General features: G+C 37.4%; 1 protein-coding gene across 2 annotated transcripts in view; it reads right to left on the reverse strand.

The window, feature by feature from the left end:
* Positions 1–22,057, reverse strand: part of FAM98B (family with sequence similarity 98 member B) — a 39,609-nt gene extending 17,552 nt beyond the window's left edge. For both annotated transcript variants that reach the window (XM_042942454.1, XM_042942452.1), the window contains exons 1-6: positions 21,954–22,057; positions 13,511–13,656; positions 12,270–12,404; positions 5,202–5,380; positions 2,304–2,384; positions 1,624–1,740 (exon numbers count right to left, since the gene is read on the reverse strand). In XM_042942454.1, coding sequence (XP_042798388.1) covers positions 1,624–1,740; positions 2,304–2,384; positions 5,202–5,380; positions 12,270–12,404; positions 13,511–13,656; positions 21,954–22,024 — 729 coding nt within the window. In that variant the 5' untranslated portion in view covers positions 22,025–22,057. The remainder of the gene's footprint in view (positions 1–1,623; positions 1,741–2,303; positions 2,385–5,201; positions 5,381–12,269; positions 12,405–13,510; positions 13,657–21,953) is intronic.
* Positions 22,058–22,623: the final 566 nt, after the last annotated feature.

Below are 22,623 nucleotides of genomic sequence, written 5' to 3' on the forward strand. Positions count from 1 at the left end.
ACAGAACTACATCAGGTTTCTCACCAGTAGCACGAAACACTAGAAAACAATGAATCAATGCCTTCAGTATTTTTAGGGAAAAATAGGTTCAACCTAGATTTTTATATTTACCCACACTATCAATCAAATGTGACAAGAGAATAAATACATTTTCAGAATGCAAGGATTCAGAAAAATCACCTCCTATAGTGGTGAGGAAGATGAGGTGTCTGGTAAATTAAAAAACAGCTCCCCTAAAGATGTCTACATCCTAATTCCTGGAATATGTTACCTACAGCTGTAGATGTGATTAATTCAAAGATTTTCAGATACAAACATTATCCTGTACTATGTGAGTGGGCCGGTATAATCATAAGAATACTTGTAAGAGAGACACAAAAGGTGATGTGACAATGGAAACAGAAAGACTGGAAGATCTTACACTACTAGTTTTGAAGATAAAAGGATGACGTCACGAGTCGAGTCAAGCTATGCAGGTAGCATTAAGAAGCTAGAAAATATAAAGGAAAGAGATTCTCCCCTATAGTATCTGGAGGAATGCAACCTTGCTAATACCTTCATTTTAGGACTTCTGATCTCTAGAACTGTAAGAATAAATGTTCATTATTTAAGCCACTAAGTGTATGCTAATTTGTTACAGCAGCCATAGTAAACCAATACAAAACACCACGTAGAAACAGAGACCACTTAAGAACCAAGACAGGCAAAGCACACCAACAATCAGCAGAACCCACACGTATGAGACAACCATCTTGAATATTCCAGCCCAGTCCCAGCATCAGCTGAATGAAGCTGCACAAGTGCCCCAGCTGATACAACATGGGGTAGAACTGCCTAGTCAATACAAAAAAACGTAACGATAACGATGACGACGATGATGATGGTATGATATGTGAGAGTAAGAGGCACCAGATTTACCATCCCACCTGAAACAAAAGTGGACAACCCATGTGAACTAGTGATTTCCACACACTGGACATCAAGGAGCACAGAACAGTAATCCCTGAAACAGGGGACGCAAAGGATGCGAGCCCTATTAACTGTCCCAGCTTACTGTCTGGAGAGTTTCTAGACTATGATGCAGAGTGGGGCAGGGTACCCAGACGAAGCCTGAATACAGTTTAAAGGCATAAAATGGGAGTGATGGGAGACAGCTCCCTAGAAAGCTATGTGATAAATCCATTATTTGGGAATGCCCCCACCATCCAACCTCCTCTTAAACCAGAACACAGTCCAGAGCCTTACAACACCTTTCAGAAGACTTATTCTGGCATCAGCACTACCTACACCTATTCCAATGATCTCCTTTCTTGACCGGTTGTTTACTGTATCTATCTCACTGCCTCATATGATACCCCTTCTTTTATGCCTATCATTGCATAAATCACAACATGTAGTAGTTTAAAATCAATGTGAAAACATTTGGAAAGAAATCAAGATATCTGCAAACAGGGATTTACAAAAGACTAGGATCATTATGTAAGAGCAGTAGTTGGCCTGGGCATGTGCTTCAGAGTAAGTGGTAAGTGCAAATGTGGCACAATTACAAAATGACAAACAGTGCAGCCTGAAGAGCTGTCACAGAGTACCACCTACAGGACACAAATGGGAAAACAGCCCTACCTTTGCTCTATCAGACCAACCAAAGGACTGCACTGTCACATCTAATCGTTTCATCAACATCCGCCGGCGGCATTCATATTCACAGGAAAGAGCTTCATTGATTCTTTCTAGTTGTTCCTAAAGAATTCAGAAACAAAAATCATAAACTTTACACTCTGTATACACAGAAATTTGAAAACTGTGGTCAATACCTCCTGATTCGAAAGCTACTGTGCCTGGTAACCATTTTCTGATCCCATGAAACTTTATGGTAAATTTTTTTAATAATAAAGAGTATCTGAGAGAACATTTATGATATTCAGAAATACTAAACATATGAATTAAACTCTACAACTGAGAGACTTTACCTCATCTTCAATCAAGCGTTTTAAGTAAAACATCTACTTGCTAAGTGGTCTGGACCAATAAGGAAAGAAAATGCCAAAAATTTCCACCTTGTTGGCTTTTGAGCTACTATCTTTTTCTAATCACAACTATGCTAACATACTGGGTGCTATCTATACTCTTGGACAATTTATAATCTGAAATGCCAGGACCTATTACTCTAGGATGTCAATCCATTTTAATTCTCTAAAGTAATAAAGGTATGCTACCCATTGTAAAATCTAGGTGTCCACTAATAAAATTAAGTCATATTCACTAATTTAATTACATAAAGCGAATAAAGCAAGGTATTTTACCGCCTGTTCCAGATTTAAATCAATTTTCAGCAGTGGTTTTCCCACATGATTTTTCTGGACTTTTGAGAGAATATCCTTCACCTAAAAGTAAACATAAAAGATTGTGAAAAAGTATATCCCTAATTTAAAACATTATCCTTAAAATGCTGTTTTGAATGCTGAATAAGTGAAATGTTAAAGTAAAATAAATGAAATATACCTTCACATACTAGGAAAGAATATCAGCACAGTGCAGAGTATCTTCTTTTCCAGAATAAGAAATAATGTATATAGACGACTAAAGAAGTAGCTACTGAAAGGTTTTACTATGAGAATCTGTGTGGCCTTATGTGCAATAATTTGGGGAGCTTCTCCTTGAAATGGCACACTCTTATGCATACTTCTGTATACATGCCAAGTGCAAGCATTCTGGTTTCATTGTTCAGCCAAACGCAAGAGAGCAAGTCCTCTAAATTATAGTCACCACATACACATTTCATAACTTTTGCAAAGCCACTAATTTGAATTACTTGAAACACTTTTGTTTTAGTAAAGAAGTTATTAGACATTTGTTTTTGCTCTAGCAATATCAGCCATTCCAATAACAGTAATTTATCCCGAACAAAACAACTGAGAAATGATAGCCTAAGTTGGGCTCACCCTAACTGAAGAAATTTTCATTATCTAAAAACAATTTCAAAACAGAATGATATATCTACAGTTTCTTAGTTATAAGGTACAATCAAGACAGTTCAGATTTTGAGGAATATCAAGCTTATTTAATGTTAAGGGCATTCTTTAAGAAAAAGTTAAAAACCGTGAACACAAAATTAACTTGGAAACTGCTGGTAGTGATGGGGAGTGACTGTAAATGGACAGAAGGTTTCTTTGGAGGCTGATGGAAATGTTCTAAAATTAGATTTTAATGATGGTTGTACTCTCTAAATAACATTCATTTAATTACCTATTTTAAGTGAGTGAAGTTTATGACATGTAAACTCTACCTTGAGAAAGCTATTTTTTAAAAAATTAGCTTAGAAAGCCTTGTACAAATGAGAGGCCCCAAAGCTTAAGCTCTATTAGCTTCATGGCAAATCTACTCTACAACAATACAATTCTTACTTATTATAAAGAATTAACTTATTTTCTTAAGATACTCAACTTCTGTAGATTTACCAACTATTGCAAACACCTCCAATTTTGATTATTTCATATGTTACTAAAAGTCTGAGTTGTAACTCCTCACTCGAGAGGGATTCTGAATGTTTACTTATAACTTCTTACATCTAATCATGCTCAGTTCCATTCCCAGGATTTCAACATTGGACAACAGTTTCAGTAAGTCTGAGAGTTCAACTCAAATAGAGAGGAAGTTAAGAGCACAGACTCTGGAGGTTGCCTGTATTTAAACTTCAGGTCTGCCACTACTACTTAGAAACTTGCTTGTCCAATTTATTCCATCTTTCAGCACCTCAGTTTCCTCATATGGCTGTTGTAGATAATAGCAACTACCTCATTATATGTGACGTGAGAATTAAATGAATTATTATATGTAAACATTTACAACAGTAAATGTATATGTTTGCCATTAATATTACTATAATTACTTTAGAGTCACACTTGAACAGCTTCAAGTTAGAAAACACTAATTTTCTTTCCCAATGGTGACAAAGCATATTCAATAAGGAATGGAGAACAAAGTCCTTTTAGGAAAACATTTGGCCACCATGGCCACAGTAGCAAGTACCTTCAGATTAGCCTGCCAGCACTTGAACGTAGGCATAATGCATAGCCTACTGCAAGTAGAGAAACAACAGGTTCAGGGATATTTTTAATTGTAACTGAGACCCATAAAAAAGAAAAGCCTTTTGGGGATCAATATGTAGAAGCACAGGAAGATTAGAAAAAGCCTAGATATCTGTCTCAAGGTGAAATTATCCCAGACATTTTAGCCAACCCTAGATCATTCTTAATCCAGAGGAAAAGAGAAAAGCATTGAAGAGTAACTTGTTAACTCCATAACGCTTTTGAGTGATTCAAAAAGAGTTATTCTTTGGTCTGCAGGTTCCACAAAAAGAAAAAATGTTTTTAAAATTGTGTTTTCATCTTAATGACAGCAAAATTCTGTTATGTTCAATTAAGACAAATCTTTTTATCTTTTCAGTTCCTAAATTATCAATGCAGGAATATTTTATCCAAGAATTTAGTATAACACAGCATGTATAAAAATGGAGCTTTAACCTGTTCTTGAGAGTAAGAACGTTCTTTTCCTTTAAAATGAATCCTGTGTTATTCCCCTAGAGGAATCCTAGGAAACAGGCTGGAATTTGGACTGCAAGGGTAGCATTCTCTCTAATATGTGGCTCAACAGGGAAGAAGAGTAGTTTAATAATTGAAGAGAAAATTTCACAAAGTTTGAGGTACACAGCTTGTGGTTGTTTTTAACTACATCAGGATACTTATTCATTCATTTATTTTCTATACAACAAACATTTCCTAAATACCTATCCACCAGAAACTGTGATTGCTCACTGCCAAAGACAACCACATTACAATTCTATTAACAATATCCATTTTTTTAAAAATGTAGTTTGCCTTCAACTTTGGATTACTCTACTTCATTATACTACATTCTAACTTTACTTAGGAAAGGGATCCTTTAACTTGCAAAGTGATTTCTATCACAGAATACTCTTGCAAAGCCTAAAGGCCCTCACTCATTAAGATCTGATTCCTGAATATTAGCTATTGGCAAATTAAGTCACATACGCATATGAACTCAGAATCCAAAATTTACTTTACAGGAAGATAAACTTCTCTTGAAATGGAATGCATCTTAAAGGAAATATTTTCATTTTCAGTACATTTACATGTTAGCATTTAGTTCCATTTTTGGGAAATGAAAAATAAATACGATACCTTTGATTCCACTTGGTTTAGCATAAGCGGAATGTCAGAAGTTGCTGACTTGGGTACACCAAGAGTATCACAGATAGCTTCAACTTCTTGATAAATTTCACTGTTTTTATCTAATTGAGAATTTTTACGTTTCTTATTCTGTAGTATCTGTAAAGCTTGAAGCTCTGTACTTAAAAACACTATAATGAAAAAAGGAAAAATGAATAATGTTAAAACATGCAAGAACTTCTTAAAAATCCCACTTTTAGGTATATATCCAAAGGAACTGAAATCAGGATCTCAAAGAGATTTGCACTGCCCTGTTCTCTGCAGTACTGTTCACAATAGCCAAGATATGGTAACAATTTAAGTGCCCTTCAACAGATGAATAAAGAAAATGTGGTATATACATACAATGGAATATTACTCAGCCTTAAAAAAAAAAAAAAAAAAAAAAAAAAAAAGGAAATCAGCCATTTGCGACCACACAGATGAAACTGAAGGACACTAGGCAAAGGGAAATAAGCCAAACACAGAAGGACAAATACTATGCAATATCACTTTTCTGAGCAATCTAACACAGTCAAATTCATAAAGCAGAGAGTAGAATGGTGGTGGCCAGGGGCTGGGGGAGGGGGAAAACTGGAAGTTATCAAATATAAATTTCTGAAAAACAGGTTATCTGTTTTAATGAAGCTTTCAAATCAGAAGGACTTGGCAGAGTCATCACAAGCAAAGTCTGATAAATTTTCGTCAATTATACAAGATGATTTAGTCCCAGAGACCAACTTTATAGGAAAGTGACTAGTTAACAATAATACTGTATCATATACTTAAAAATTTGCTGGGTGGCTTAGTCGGTTAAGCTTCTGACTTCAGCTCAAGTCATGATCTCACAGTTCTGGAGTTCAAGCCCTGCATCGGATCCTGCACTGACAGCTCAGAGCCTGAAGCCTGCTTCAGATTCTGTGTGTCTCTCTCTCTGCCCTTCCCCTGCTCATGCTCTGTCTCTCAAAAATAAACATTAAAAAAAATATTTTTTTTTTAATTTGCTAAGAGGGTAGACCATTATGTTAAGTATTCTTATCACAAAGACAAATTAAAGAGGGCAGGAGGAAACTTTTAAAAAATGGGATAGTACCTACTGCAGAGTTTAAAGTCTAGTAGGAGAGACCTACCAGTAGTAAATCAACAATTTAAGAACGTATAAGTGTAAAAGTGAAAATATTTTCTCATATGAACAGAGTGCTCAACCCAGGGGAGAATGTTAGCTCTAACCAACCTATAAGCTGACAGAGTGGTTTGAATAACCACTGGCCTTTAGAATAGACCACCCCCGGCTGTTCACAAGTCCCTTCACTGCCATGTCATTTAATCCTTTCAATAGCCATATTTAAGCAAATTACTTAAAACTCTTACATGATTACAGTTTTGTTTTAAATTCTATAGTGTTTAAAATACTGAATTTTGTTTTTGTTTAAAGTCATGCACACACAGGGGTACATAGGTGGCTCAGTCAGTGAAGCATCTGACTTCAGCTCAGGTCATGATCTCACGTCTGTGGGTTTGAGCCCCGCATCAGGCTCTGAGCTGTCAGCACAGCTGACATCCAAGCCTGCTTCGGATTCTGTCTCCCTCTTTCTCTGCCCCTCCCCCACTCACGTTCTGGCTCTGTCTCTGTCTCTCAAAAATAAATGCTAAAAATTTTTTTAAATAAATAAAGTTATGCACACATACTACCTACACACCCCACAATACAGTAATTTCAACTTCACCTGAGAAATATCTGAGAAACTGTTTGAAAGTAGTTTTACTGCACTTTACTACACTTCACAAATGATTGCGTTTTTACAAATGGTGGGTTTGTGGCAACCCTGTGCTGAACAAGTCTATCAGTGCCATTGCCATTTTTCCAACATTGCTCACTTTGTATCCCTGCGTCACATTTTGGTACTTTTTTTTTTTAAGCTTATTATTTATTTGGGTGGGGGGTGAAGGGAAAGACAGAGGGAGGGAGGGAGAGAAGGAGGGGGCATGGGCACAGGAGGGGCCAGAGAGGGAAGGAGAAAAAGAATCCCAAGCGGGCTTGGCACTGACAGCGCGGAGCTTACTCTCATGAACTGAACTGTGAGATCATGACCTGAGCCAAAATTAAGAGTTGGACGTTTAACTGAGCTACCAAGGCGTCCGTCCCCCCTCATTTTGGTAATTTTTGAAGGAGATTAAAAAAGTGCTACTCCAGTGAACACACGAATAAGAAGGTGCAACAGCCTGACTGCTGATATGGAGAAAATTTTAGTGGTGTGAATACAAGATCAAACCCAGCTACAACATTCCTTAAGCCAATCTAATCCAGAGCAAGGCCCTAATGCCCTTCAATTCTATGAAGGCTAACAAAGGTGAAGAATCTGCAGAAAAGAAGTTTGAATTTGAAGCTAGCAGAGGTTGATTCATGAAGTTTAAGGAAAAAAGGTGTCTCCACAGCATGAAGTACAAGGTGAAGCAACAAGTGTGATATAGAAGTTGCAGGAAGCTACCCTGGATATCTATCCAGAAGACGTAGCTAAGACAATTAATGAAGGTGGCTACACTAAACAACAGATTTTCAGTGCAGATGAAACAGCCTTCTATTGAAAGATGCTATGTAGGATTTTTCGTAGTTAGAGAGAAATCAATACCTGGCTTCAAAGGACAGGCTGATCCTCTTGTTAGGGGCTAATGCAGTTGGGGACTTGAAGCCAATGCTCATTTACCACTGTAAAAATCGTAGGACCCTTACGAACTATGCTACACCTACTGTGCCCATGCTGTATGAATAGAACAACAAAACCTGGGTGAAAGCACATCCATTTACAGCATGGTTTATTGACTATTTTAAGCCCACTGTTGAGACCTACTATTCAAAAGAAAAGATTTCCTTCAAAATACGACTGCTCATGGACAATGCACCCAAGGGCTCTCGTAGAAATGTACAATGAGATTAATGCTGTTTTCATGTCTGCTGACACAATATCCATTCTGCAGCCCACAGATCAAGGAGTAATTGTGACTTTTAAGTCTTACTATTTATGAAATATAATCCTTAAGGCTACAGCTGCCATAGTGATTCCTCTGATGATCCAGGCAAAGTAAATTGAAAACCTTCTGGAAAGGATTCGTTACTCTAGATGTCATTAAGAACATTTATGATTCAAGGAAAGAGATCAAAATACCAACATTAACGGGAGTCTGGAAAAAGGTGACTCTGAACCTCATGGATGGCTTTGAAGGCTGAAGACTGCAGATGTCGTGGGAACAGCAAGGGAACTAGAAGCAGAACTGAGGATGTGACTGAACTGCTACAATCTCATGACAAACCGTAACAGATGACGAGATGGATAAGAAAATGGTAACTTGAGATGGAATCTTCCCATGGTGAAATACTGTGAAGATTGTTGAAATGACAACATGAGATTTAGAATATTCCATAAATTTAATTGATAAAGCAGCAGGGTTTGAGAAGATGGACTCCAATTTTGAAAGAAGTTCTACTGTGGGTAAAATGCTGTCAAACAGCATCGCATTTTATAGAGAAAATGTTTGTAAAAGAGTCCACTCATGCAGCACACTTCGCTGTCGCCTTGTTTTAAGCAAGTGCCACAGCCACCCCAACCCTGAGCAACCACCAACATGATCGATCAGAGGCCATTCGCATATAGAGTCAAGACCCTCTGGCAGCAAAAGATTACAACTTACTGAAAGTTGAATGATAGCTGGCATTTTTTTGGAATAAAGCATTTTTTAATTAATGTACATTGGGTTTTTTTCAGACATAATGCTACTGCACACTTAAAAAACTGCAGTATACTGTAAATGTAACTTTTATATTTACTGGGGTAACCCAATATATATTACTGGGAAACCAAAAAATTAATTTGATTCGCTTTACTGTGATATTCACTTTACTGCAGTGATCTGGAAATGAATACACAACATCTCCGACCCTCAAAGATTCTGAACCAGCAGATTCTGAACCAGTAGGAGTTAAGTATGTGTATGATGTTAGACCCAAGGTGATTCTCATGGGCAGGCAGGATTGAGAGCCACTGATTTAAAGACTTTTCCCTGCGATCTACACATGATAGTCTAAGGAGCTCACAAAAAGTGAAGACAGTATGTATCAAACTGTACTTATGAAGACTATGCCAAGGTCCCTCTGATTTCAAAACTTCATTCAAACAGATCACCAGTTCTTCAAAAATGTGTACTCTGGACAGAATCTAAGCTGGTCTGCCTTTGTTCTGTGGGAACGTGCTCTATGTAATACTACAAACAAGAGTTCAGTCTAGTATTTAAAAGGCTAATCCATGCAGATGGTAAACAATACAGTGAAAAGTCTTCTTCCCACCACAGATCTTCAGATTCCCCTTCTCCAAAGGCAATCAACATTAATGTCTGGGATATCATTTTAGGCATATGTGTATGTATATTGAGAATGCATATCTACCATCTACATGCTTTTGTTTCTTTTATATCAACGAGTGTACTGCACATATCTGTATATATTTTTAAAACTTACCAATACATCTCAGAAATCATTCCATACCATCACATTTGATCTATTTTCAATCTAATGGCTATATAGTGGCATCACTGCAAAGATATACCATTTCTATTTAACTACTATGAATAATGCCATAATGAACACCCTTTTCATATATCTGTGTACACTTAGGGAAATAAATATGTATTCCTAGTTACAGGATTTCCGAGTTAAAAGGTAGGTGAATTTTAATTGTGATATTGAGAATTTGCCCTCAAATAATTAAGTGAAATAAAATATATAAAATAAATAAAATAAAAAACTGTTCTAACAGTTATTCTCTCACATTTTAATGCCTATCAGTATATGAGGATGCATATTCCCCCAAACTTGTATCATCACATTTTTTTAAATTTTTGTTATTTACTTGTCTGTTAAGTGAAAAATGGTATCCTGTCATTTTATTTTTGTAACTCTTTAACTTTGAGTGATACATCTTTTCACGATTAGAAGCAATTTTTTAAAAACTTTTTTCTGTGGAGTGCTAGTTCATTTCTTTCGCACTTTACGCATTTTTCCACTGAGTTTTTATCTTTTTCTTCTGGATTTATGAAAGCTCTTCACATACTAAGGACTTTGGCCCTTTTTGTTTTATACATGTTGCAAACACTGCAAGAAAAGTATGAAGAGACTTACTGCATCATTACGTTTTAAACACAGAGTCAAGACAAAGACAGAAGAGATGGCAGTAAGATTGGGAACTGGTGTAACAACTCTGGAACAAAATATGGTAATATATACCTAGAGTTTATTTTTAAATGTTTATAATCTTTAAGTAAAAGTAGCCAAAAACATGAACAATTAAAAATAGAAAAGAATCTAAACACCCATTGTACAAAAATGTTATGTCCATAGCATAGAATGCTCTGTAGCCATTTAAATTATTCTTTCCAAAAAAATATTAAGTGATGGGGAAATGCTCACAATACATTAAATGAGAAGGAGGAAGACAAGGAGCTGCATCTACGATAGGCTCTTAATCTTACTTACATGTGTGTGTACAAAGGAAAAAGAGAAGGAAAAGAAAATAACACCAAAAACAATTGATGATTCTGAGGAGTGAGATTATCAATGATTTTCTTCTTAACAATTCTCTGTACTTTATAAGAATTCTATGAACATATAATTTTAAACACATAACATAAAATTTACCATTCCATTTATAAACATACAACAGCATTAAGTATATTTGCACTGGTAGGCAACCATCACCCAACTCAAAAACATTTTTATCTTCCCTAACTGATACTGTACCTGTTTAACACTACTTCTGTTTTGCCCCATCTTCCAGGCATACGTTTTCATCATCAGAAAAAATTATACCAATTTCTCTTTTACCTCCTTATTTTTACTTGTACCAGAAACCTGTATTGCTATTATCGTTCAGATTTTCAGCAGATAAGGCAAAAAGGGAAACACAATGGAGCACACAGTTCTCACTAACAGAGCGCCCATGTTCCTCTGGGCCAAGGCTTCTCAGCTTCCTTTCTGTCCCCAAGGGTTACTGTGCTCTCCCATCACTAACAATGGTTCCTTAAATCAGTGACTCCTACTGAATGGGAGGAAGATGGGGAAACAGTGTAAGAAAAGGGTGTTGGGAGGCGGGGGGGGGGGGGGGGGGGGGGGGGAAGCATAATTTTTATCCCCTGCAACCCACACAAGACAATTCAAATGTCAACACTTCTATCACCACCACTTAACACTTATGATTTCTGCGCCAATTAAACAAACACTACAGCCTATGAGGAATATATCAAATGGAGTTTTTTATAAACGGTACAACCTAAAATAACAGAAATCTTCAATAACAGATGCTAGAAAAATTCTTTCAAATGACCATTGTCTGTAGAACTTTGAAAACAGCATGAAATTAACTGAATTTTAAAAATGTTTAAAGGACCCCAATACAAATAAATGGATTAGTTGTGGTAATTGTTTGGATATAGGGTAATCTATATTCCAAACTCACCCCTGACAAAAACAGGTCACACTCACTAGAATTCAAATGGCCAGAGGGCACAATCGTTTTAAAAACTGATATAACCCTAGTGCCTAGAGCAGTTTTCAGTTTAATAATAGATCAGTAAATATTTTTGAACCAACTCTCATTCAATGCCTAGCACTAAAAACAAGATCTAATAATGCACTTAACTGCCTAGTTTCAGAGTTTTAAGAATAAACAGGGCTCTAAATCACCAACCTATTCATTTAGGTATAAATGCTGAGTGATGAATTACATGAAGAAAAAACTACTAAAACAGTATATAAATCACAAACACAGCATTCTACAATGGCCAAATAAATCTTAAGTGTTAGAAATCTCAGCACATTAGAATTTATACATTTATATAAGTATTGCTAAGTCAGCTTCATATTTTAAGTCAAATATTAAAATCTGTTTAACATACAAAATGTCCAAAACTTCATTAATCAAATTTCTAAATCTTGAACATAACAAAAACCACATCCAACACATGAGTTTAAATGTTCAAAGAAAGATAACTTACATAGAAGCTTCAAACAGTCATCCTTCTTTTTTAAACGGTCCTTAATATCTCCTGATATGAGTACAGAATACGGACATGCCATTTCTTTTAAAAACCCACTTATCTCAAGCTGGAAGCTTTCTAGATCATCTCTCCCTTTAAAAAAGAAAAACCATAAAACACTTACCGAACACTTTACCATATAATCTGAAACTATAAAATCTACCGCTAGTTGATTTCAATTTTATACTTAATTAAAAATTTTCAATTTGATGTAAAATCCTTACATGTGTGACACCCCCATGCTAAGGTATAGATAATCAATTTCTACATAAAAAAAGGAACACTTAAATTTAAGAACTTAAGTATCTAATCATGACATAAGTATTTTTATATTTCAATCCCTGTTTTCCAATGGACTTTCCACAAAAGCAGATAAACTGCAACTATTTTACGTCAGTAAATGAAATACCGAAAGTGTTACTGTGACTATAATAAGTGGCTTCACAGCAAATGATGTATTTCTATTGTATTTCTATGGATTCAGATAAAAAATGCAATCATTTGAGCTTCACTGCTTATCTTTCATAATCTAATGATGTATGAATTTGTGCCACATGTTTTCAATTCAGCTAATTTTACTTTGCTTCAAGGGAATTCTACTGGATTTGTCAAGAAAGGAAAACAATTTAAAAGGACAGCTCCAGAAGAGAAGGTTACTTTGTACCCTATCAAGTGCTCAATTTTTTATTTTTCATTTTAATTTGCTATCTGAAATTCCACCAAAGAGCCACAAGGACTCCAGTTACCAAGACAGTAACAAATTAAACAAACATTTCTGATCTAGCACAGGAGTTTTTTAGAGAAGTATTTCTACGTGAATCCATGTCCTGAATTACAGGCATGGTAATTCAATTTAAATTAGGAATTACATGTACCTTAACAACAAAAACAAAACCTAAATTCAAAGTAAGCAACATTCAAAAATTTAACCTTTTAAATAATCAAATTCAGACTCTACTTTCTCTGAAGAATGATACTAAGGTTAAGATTGTAAACAGTTGTTGTTTATAATCTTATATAAATTTAAGAACCAATTTTGAATTACTGTAAAATTTAACCCAAAGGTATTCAGTTTCACATACTGCAGTTCTTCATAATGTTACTGATTTTTCTTTGCAGGCACATTGCAGGTAAAACTATAAATCATAAGCCATCATTTCATTTTACTACTACAGAAAAACAAAATACAATGGCAATACCAGCTGAAGTGATACTTTCTTCCAAGTTGCACAATGATTTTATCTGAGAGCCTAACCAAACACAGAGCTCTGAAAATTCAGGCGAAGACAGTCCACCCTCTGCTGCCTTGGTAAGGGCTTGCTCTTCTAACAGTGGTCCCTTGTACCTAGAAAGAAAGATGTAAAAGGTGTAAAAAAAAAAAAAAAAAAAAAAAAACAAAAAAACCCAAACTGGTAGTACTCTATATATCAAGGCCTGGGGCCTATTTTTATAAATAAAGTTTTACTGGAACATAGCCAATAAATGTATCCATTTACAAACTATCTCTGGCTGCTTTCATGTTGCAACTGCAGAGTTGATAGTATGGTCAGCAAAGCCTAAAATTACTATTAGGTCTGTTATAGACATGGTTTGCCAATTTCTGCCCTATTTAATTGGCATTTGGCTTTTTGTCAACATTTTATCATGTTTTAGTAACATTATTAACCAATTTTAAGATAAATATTACAACTAACACAAAGTCAAATAGAGCAGTCTAATAACCATATACTAGTTACAAAATAAGCAAAAAAAAATTTAGCAAAAAAAGAACAGACACAAATTTTATTTTTTGAGAGAGCCCAAGTGAGCGAGGGGCAGAAACACAGAATCCCACAAAGCGCAGAGAGATGGAGACAGGGAGGGGGAGGGGGAGAGAGAGAAGCGGGGCTCATCCAAGGCAGGACTCGAACTCACTAACCTTGACACCATGACCTGAGCAGAAGTCAGAAATTTAACTGACTGAATCACCCAGACACCCAGATGCAAATTTTAAATTAAAAAATTAAAACTGAAAAGGACCTACGTATGAGATCATTTTAACCTAAACCATTTATTTTATAATTTTGTACTTTTAAACACTGCTACAAAATGTATTTGAATAAACCTAAAATTTTCTAATTTTATATATTAACTTCATTGAATTATATACCAGTTTTCTACTTTTATTGTTCTTCCTGCAACTATTTTTTTTTACATTATAAACTTTTAGATTTTAACATATTTAAATTTAATCCAGTGCCACTTATGTATGTATGTATGTATGTATGCATGCATGTATGGATACTTAAATTGTCCTACCTCTGCTTAGTGGGAGCCCATTCATATTGGCCATGGAATCCTTTTATTCCCTGTATTCTCTGAATTCTTTCCTTGCTTTCTATGACAAGATGTTCCTGCCCTATACCTGTAATTGGCCATTTCTCCAAAAAGCCCTGATTCTTTTTAATCATACTTAAGAGTACACAATCTGATACTAAAGGTAAGTCATTGTACATGTATCTTTTTAAGAGAAATTACATCAGGAGTTCACAATGCTATTTCTAATTCAAACTTAGAATTGTAGGATATTTACTTATTCTGTTTTACATTTCTATTATCTATCAGAATGAAATTCTGGTTTGTAATGACATTTACAGAATCCTACTACACATAAAAATAGATTTACAGATAGCTTCAGAATGGGACAATCAAATAACTAACAATAAAATTACTGAAAACAATTTTTTTTATCTTTAGAATATATTCTATTAAGGGGCACCTGAGTGGCTCAGTCAGTTAAGCGTCCAACTCTTGGTTCTGGCTCAGGTCGTGATCTCATTGAGTTCAAGCCCCACATCAGGCTCAGTGCTGCTGGTACAGAGTCTGCTTGGGATTCTCTCTCTCGCCCTCTCACACTCACGCATGCTCTCTCTCTGTCCACCTCAAAATAAATAAATAAATAAACTAAGGGCACTTGGGTGGCTCAGTAAGTTAAGCGGCTGGCTTTGGCTCAGGTCATGATCTCATGGTTCATGAGTTGCAGCCCCCATCAGACTCTGCTGTCAGCACAGAGCCAGCTTCGGATTCTCTCTCTCTCTTTCTCTCTCTCTCTCTCTCTCTCTCTCTGCTCCTTCCCTGCTCACTCTCTCAAAAATAATAAAAAAAATTAAAAATAAATAAATAAGCTTAAAAAAAAAGAATATATTCCAGTAAGGATGTAGGAAAAAACAATCCCTTTCCATGGGATGAAACCACCTACTCCATATACTGGTAAACATTTGTTTCATTTTGCTTTCAATTTTCAGCAATTTTTCTTGCTTTGATTTCATTTTATTTAATTTTGCTTTATAATTATGTAAAACATATACATTATTTCAAAGTCTAATTTAGAAAACCAGGAATATTCAACAAACTTAGCTTGCAATCTTAATCTCGTTCCCTCTACTCTGTTCCTTCCTTCCCATGCATGTTTATTAGGGGTGGTCATTCCATAATGTTTTAAAATATAAACGCATGTATACTTTTTTAGGTAAAGGCAGTCTACTACACACTGTCCTATTCCTTGCTTTAAACATATACACACTCATACACATACATTTACATATATAGCAGACCCAAAAACAAGGGGTAAGGGGTGCCAATCCTAACCCTGCATATAACTTTGGACTCCTGAAAAACATAACTACTAATAGCCTACTGCTAACTGGAAGCTTTACTAATAATATAAAAAACCAACTAACACGTACTTGGTATGTTATTATGTATCACATACATATTCTTACAATAAAGCTAAAAAAAAAATCATAGGAGTTTTACAGTATTATACATATATTTTTTTAAAAAAAGTCCATGTACACGTGGACCCATACAGTTCAAATCCATGTTGCTAAAGGGTCAACTGTACTGGAGATCAGCAGAGACACTGCCCAATTATTTTACAGTTATATAGTACTCCACTGTCGGGAGTACTAGGCCCCCAGTTAAGGACATTTGGGTTATTTGTAGTATTGTGTGCTATCAGAAAAAATTTGGGGTGCATCTGGGTGGCTCAGTCGGTTGAGCATCTGACTTCAGCTCAGGTCATAATTTCACAGTTCATGAGTTCAAGCCTCACATAGGGCTCGCTGCTGTTAATGCGCAGAGCCCACTTGGAATCCTGTGTCCTGCTCTGTCTGCCTCTCCCCCACTTGCACTGGCTCTCTAGCGCTCTCTCTCTCTCTCTCTCTCAAAAATAAACATTAAAAAAAAAAAGAGAGAGAGAGAAGAAAAATTTAGCAAATTTTTGTCAGTTTTTACCTGCGATAGATTTCTAGAGGTCAGACTGTTGGGTCAAAGGGTAAATGGATATCTAACTTTGCTAGATATTATTAAATATTCCTCTACAGGGGCTGTACCATCAAGGTGTAAGAGTACCCATTCCCACACAACTCACCAAAGTTGTCAAACATTCAGATTTTTGACCATCTGGTATCTCAATATAGTTTTAATTTACATTTCTCTTAAAAGCAAGGCTGTACGTCTTTTCATATGTTTAAAGGCCATTTGCGCATCTTTTGCTCTGAATTCTCTGGTCAGAGCTCATGAAGGTATTTTCAAATCCCCATTTTGCAGGTAAGAAATTAAGGCTTTGGACACCTGGGTGGCTCAGTCCGTTGGGCATCTCACTCTTGATTTCGGCTCAGGTCAAGATCTCAGGGTAATGGGATCAAGCCCTGCATCAGGTTCCACAATGTGCACAGACTCTCTCTCTCTCTCTCTCTCTTCTCTCTGCCCCTCCCCACCCAAAATAAAAATTAAAAAATTAAGGCCTAATGAGGTTAAGGTACCTGCCTTAAGTAGCAGGCTAGGCACAGTAATGGGCAAACATAGATAGATATACAGTACAGATATTGATGATTATATTTATTTATAAATCATTTAGCCTTTACAGCAATGCTTTGGAGTCAGCATTATCTCAATTCTATAGGATCAGAAGTAACTAGGTGATGACTCTAGGATTTAAATCCAGATTTGAACCCACACACTCCACATGAAGTCACACTTCTGTCTATACTAATAAGGAAACTAAGCAAATAACCTGGCCAGGTGATGCAGCCAAGTAAAGGCAGAGCTAGGACTAGACCACTGCCCCTGTTCCTATAGGCAAGACTGGTTCCTCCATATGTTACCTTTCCTCCAGATCTTACAGTGCCTCTTAGTGAGATTGAATAGTAAACATCTTCTTTCCCCCTACTTGCTTTCACTTCTGCAGTAAAGAAATAATCATAAACTCCTAAATAAATTTAATTAATTCATATCATTGGTGATAAATTATTTTTAACTGATATGCCACTTATAAAATTCAATTAAACTTTTTAAATCATCAAAAATAATTTAGAAGAGAAAAAAAACCACAAATCTCAATGCCTCAGCTCATCACATGAGGTAAAAAATAAAAACAAGAGGGGCGCCTGGGTGGCTCAGTCGGTTAACTGTCTGACTTCGGCTCAGGTCATGATCTCGCGGTCTGTGAGTTTGAGCCCCGTGTCGGGCTGTGTGCTGATAGCTCAGAGCCTGGAGCCTGTTTCAGATTCTGTGTCTCCCTCTCTCTCTGACCCTCCCCCTGTTCATGCTCTGTCTCTCTCTGTCTCAAAAATAAATAAAATGTTAAAAAAGAACTCCTGTCTGGTACTTAAAAAAATAAATAAATAAATAAAAATAAAAACAAGAAAAAGTGCATTTAACTAAACTGACTAATAATAATCATAGTTTTAGTAGTAATACCACAAACTGCTCTTATGGTAGGCCAGTGCTGTGTGCTTTATGTATTTAATTTAATTACCTTATTTGATTGCCACAATATCCTATAAGATAGGGATTATTATATGCTCTTAGTTTGTTCTATGTATTTTTATGTAATTAAGAAAGTGCTATTATTCCAAATACTGGGGACACCTCCCCTAAGCCTAGACTTCCCCACAGTTGCTGGTCTGGCCCTGCTTCAATCTGGGTGATCCAAATCTTCAAGTCCATTAAGGCCATTGGCAAACCTCCACAAATACACAGCCACTGCCTAATTTACTTTCTCTTTTCCATCAGCCAACATACACAGTATGAGACCCTTTCCTTCCCGCTATCATTTACATACCCTACTGGCTTGCCTCTAATCCAGCTCTCCACTTCCTGCATCCCAGACTCTTACACGTAGGTTTCATCCATGAACAACTCTCCTAGATTGTCCCTCTCTTCTCAGAAAGATTATCCCTGCCACCTCTAGCTTTGGTGATTTTACTCTCTGAAGTTCTTCAGGAGCAGATGGTAAGGTTTCTGCCCTTTTTGCTTCCCCAAACAGCATCCATATCACTGCTCCCCCATCATCTTATAAATATTCCTGGTCTCTCTAGGTTCAGGCCAGTCAGATTTGCCACCTTCTTTCTCTTGTGGTTTTCACCTATTGTTTGGACACTCTCCAAAATTCCCTGCTCTCAGTTTTCCTCTCCATCCCTATTTCTGCCATTGACAATACAATAACAATAACCTATACAATAACCTCAGCTCTAATTCCTGAACTTTCTCTTTTCCGACCTTTGCCACTTCATGTCAGTGAGCCACCCCTTAGACCTTACCATTACTGGGAACTACTCCACCTGCAAAATCATTAATTCAACCACAACCTACTACCTATCCTTGGGCTTGCCCTTTTGACCACTCACTGACAACTATTCTTGGATCTCATCTCTACCTCCATTCTATTGGTCCCTCCATAATCTCTGTATTGACTAGCTCTCTCTGCTGTCTTCATTTTCTTCCCTATCCAACTTAGATTCCAAGGTGCATCCTTTCATTTTGGTTCAATAAATACTTACTGAAGAAATGAGTCATTGATCCCATCATGTTCTTCAGCTCCAATATCCAAGCAACCACTAAGTTCTGCAGTGCACTTCTTTCCATATCCACTTCCACAAAGCACCCATCACTTCTTGTCTTGACTATTAACTAAATTCTCCCATCCATTCTCCACCTTACTGAGGTAACTCTTGAAACTGGACATCTGTTCTCTCCCCTTTTTATTTAAAATCCTTCAATCATGCCCCACTGCTGTTATGACAAAGAACAAAATCCAGAACACAGCCTAAAAAGTGTTGCATGCCTTGGTCCTCACCTAACTCTTCAATCCAATTTTCCACTATCTTGGCCCTTGCTCTCTGCCCTCCAAACAATACAGCAAGCTTCTTTCCACTTCAGGATCTTCCATTATTTTGTTCTCACTTTAAGGACACCCTTGTCCTCCTTTCCCATCCAACTTCACCTAGCTTACTCCTGTCCTGCTCCTGTCCTGCCCTTACATAGGTCCTCCTGTCATGTTATGCCACCCTTTTTTTCCTTTAAAGCATTTAATACAGTTTATCATGTTTGTGTGATCACGTCTGTGTCTCCACTAGACTGTCCATCCAGACAGGGCTCAATTCTATTTTGCTCACCACCGACTTCTCAGAACAAGGTGCAACACAGAGTTGTGATCAGTAAATATTCGAAATAAACCCCCTTCCATAATGGTGATTCTCAAATAAGCTGTGAAGCTTTTTCAAAATATGCATGCCTGTATGCACCCTGGAAGATCATGATCCAGTCAGTCTGGTACATAACAGCCTGGAACATTTTATTTCACAAGCTCCGTACATGATTCTGATGTACAACCAGCGCTGAGATCTACTCTACAAAATCAGACTGTCAAAACTAAAAAAGAACTCTGAAATCATGAGCTTGAACTCAAGAGGAAACAGTTATTCCTACCCAGTTTTCAGTATATCACCGAACTGTTCTTTCATATATTTTCCCTTTTAATTCCTCCCTTTAATTTCTAATTTTACTTGATAAAGTACTTTCACTGATACCCTCAGTGTTTTAATCACAACAGAAAATGCATTATTCACAAACTACATGGATATTTTAAAACCTAGTGCTCAATTACAACACATATTTTAAGTAAAAACTGCTTTCTGTATTTCATTATCATTGTAAGAAAACTCAAACTTCAAAATCATTTCCTCACATATTCCAGGAAAAATCAGTTCTAACATACGTAAACTGTTTTATTTTCCATACTGAATAATCTGAAACTAGTTTTCCTTGATAAAAGTCAAGGTTATAGCAAACTTCATTTTTCAAAACACCTATAATAGGCACAATTAAAGGAATGAAGGAAGAGAAAAAAAGCACTGACTTTCTCTTTTTCATAAACTATTTACATAATCATACTATTTTTATCTGGAGTACTCAGGATCTCAAACTATTTGGGGCCTACACACTTCTAGTAAGTATTTTAACTTCTTGTTTTGGCTACTTCTGTAACCAAATTAAGTGAAAATTTCCAAGAGATTTCACAGAGTAAAAATACCCCTTAAATAATCTGACTCAGTTCTTTCATTTGACAAACATTTATTCCGATCTACGAAGTGCAAGGCTCTGTAACATTGTCAAGTAGGTATTATTGGGGTCCAAATGAAGCAACTGACAGAAGAGCAAGTGCAGTTTTAGGAAAAAAAAATAATAATAAAGTGGGTGGGGGTTTCAAGCTTCACAATAGAACTGCAAAGACACAGCCTATCCCATTCAAGAAACTCCAGCACGTGGCAGGGCAAACAACGCGCAGATGGTTCCAATCTCTAAATTTAAGTAAGGAGTATTTTTTGACTCCCAACTATCTGGCCCTATCTCTATCTGTGTGCATTCTCTTCCTTGAACTTTTTTTCATTTACCCATTCATCGAACCATAATTTATTGTACAGGCCGTCACTGTAGGACGTTGCTGGGAACAAGACAGGTAAGGCGCCTGACTTCCTGGAGCGGGAGGAGGTGGGGGCACTGCGAGAGAGGATAAATACACGGGACAAGGTAGTTTGAGATACGGACAACAGCTGGGAGTGAAAACAGGATGAGGCTGAGGGAGACTTTGCACCTCATGATCCCCGTGCTTCAAAGCATTAACATCATTCTAGGAGTTCTCATGGCACTTAGCATCCTGAATTGTAAATTCCAGTAGACTCTTTGTAGCCCCAACTATGTGAGCTACTAGTAATCTGAAAACGGTCTTTTTCCTCTGCCTTAGCACATAAACATGCGTTAATTAATACGTATTAACACCACGGCCGTATGTTAAACGAACGGATGAAACGGTAGAATGAATGGACCCACACCAACTTAAAGACACTTTCTCCGGTCAAGGAAGCAGGAGATTCGCTCCCGAACCCTAATTAAGCCACAGGTTGTACATCGCAGGGACAACAGTCCCCAGCCGCAGTTGGGGTTCCAGCACCCATCGCCCCAGTGCGCGACCACTACGTCAACAAAAATACCAGCCGCGGCGCAGGGACACGCTCCTCGGCGAGGCTGGCGCTAACCTGGCTGCTCCGCGCCAACGCCGCGGGGCCCGGCTGCGGAGTTTCGGGGCCAAGAGTTTGGAAGAGGGGGCCACGCGCCCCAGCTCGCCGGCCCCGCTCCACCCCTCAAACGGATTTCTCTCCCGCCTCCCTCTTAACTCCGTCGGCGCCGGCGGGAGCGCGGCTGGGAAGGCCTCCACCCAGCTGCCCGCGCCCAGCAGAGGCCCACGGGGAGGAGACCCCAGCGGCCAAACGGAGGGAGAGCTTTACGTTTTCAGGGGAGGGCGTCCCTGGGAATACTCACCCCAGCGCCTCCAGGGTGTCCAACACGTCCCCTTCCATCGTAGGTTCGGGACCCGACTCCGGCCCTCTCATGGTCCTTGGGCCCAACGCTGTTCGGCGCTCTAAGAAGCCCGCCGGAAACCTGCGTCACGGCGCCAAAGTTCCGGGTGGAGTCTCCGCCAGGACTGCTTAGGAGCGCCGCTGAGTTGGGGCGTAACCGTTCCGGCCGGAGGCAATCGGAGCTCTGTGCCTGAAACCGCTTTACGTAACAGTGCGAAGTTTTTTTAATTACGATAAATTATAATAATAAAAAGATTTCTTTGTGCTGGCTCTTTTCTGTGTTGACATCAATCTTAGGAAATATCGTGATTCTACCCAAGTTGTTCTCAACCTATCAGACTCCGGATCTTTTAGTAACAAAAGTCCTGAAATGAAATCATTATCTGGAGTAAAACTGGTATATAATATTACGTATCTACACCTATATTTAAATCAGTATGCACTGCAATGCTCCAACTTTAAAGAAGAAATAAAGGGAAAGTAATGTATGACAATACATACACTGTGAAAGGTAGGTCAACCAAGTAATCAGGTGCTTGTTTCTATCTGTAGAAACCTCTTAAACACACATACGGAGCATGTGTTGTGTAAGAAACAAAAATACCAAAGGCAAAGTAGGGTAGATGATGCGA

The sequence above is a fragment of the Panthera leo genome, chromosome B3, assembly GCF_018350215.1.
Source record: "Panthera leo isolate Ple1 chromosome B3, P.leo_Ple1_pat1.1, whole genome shotgun sequence".
In the NCBI taxonomy this organism is placed as follows: domain Eukaryota; kingdom Metazoa; phylum Chordata; class Mammalia; order Carnivora; family Felidae; genus Panthera; species Panthera leo.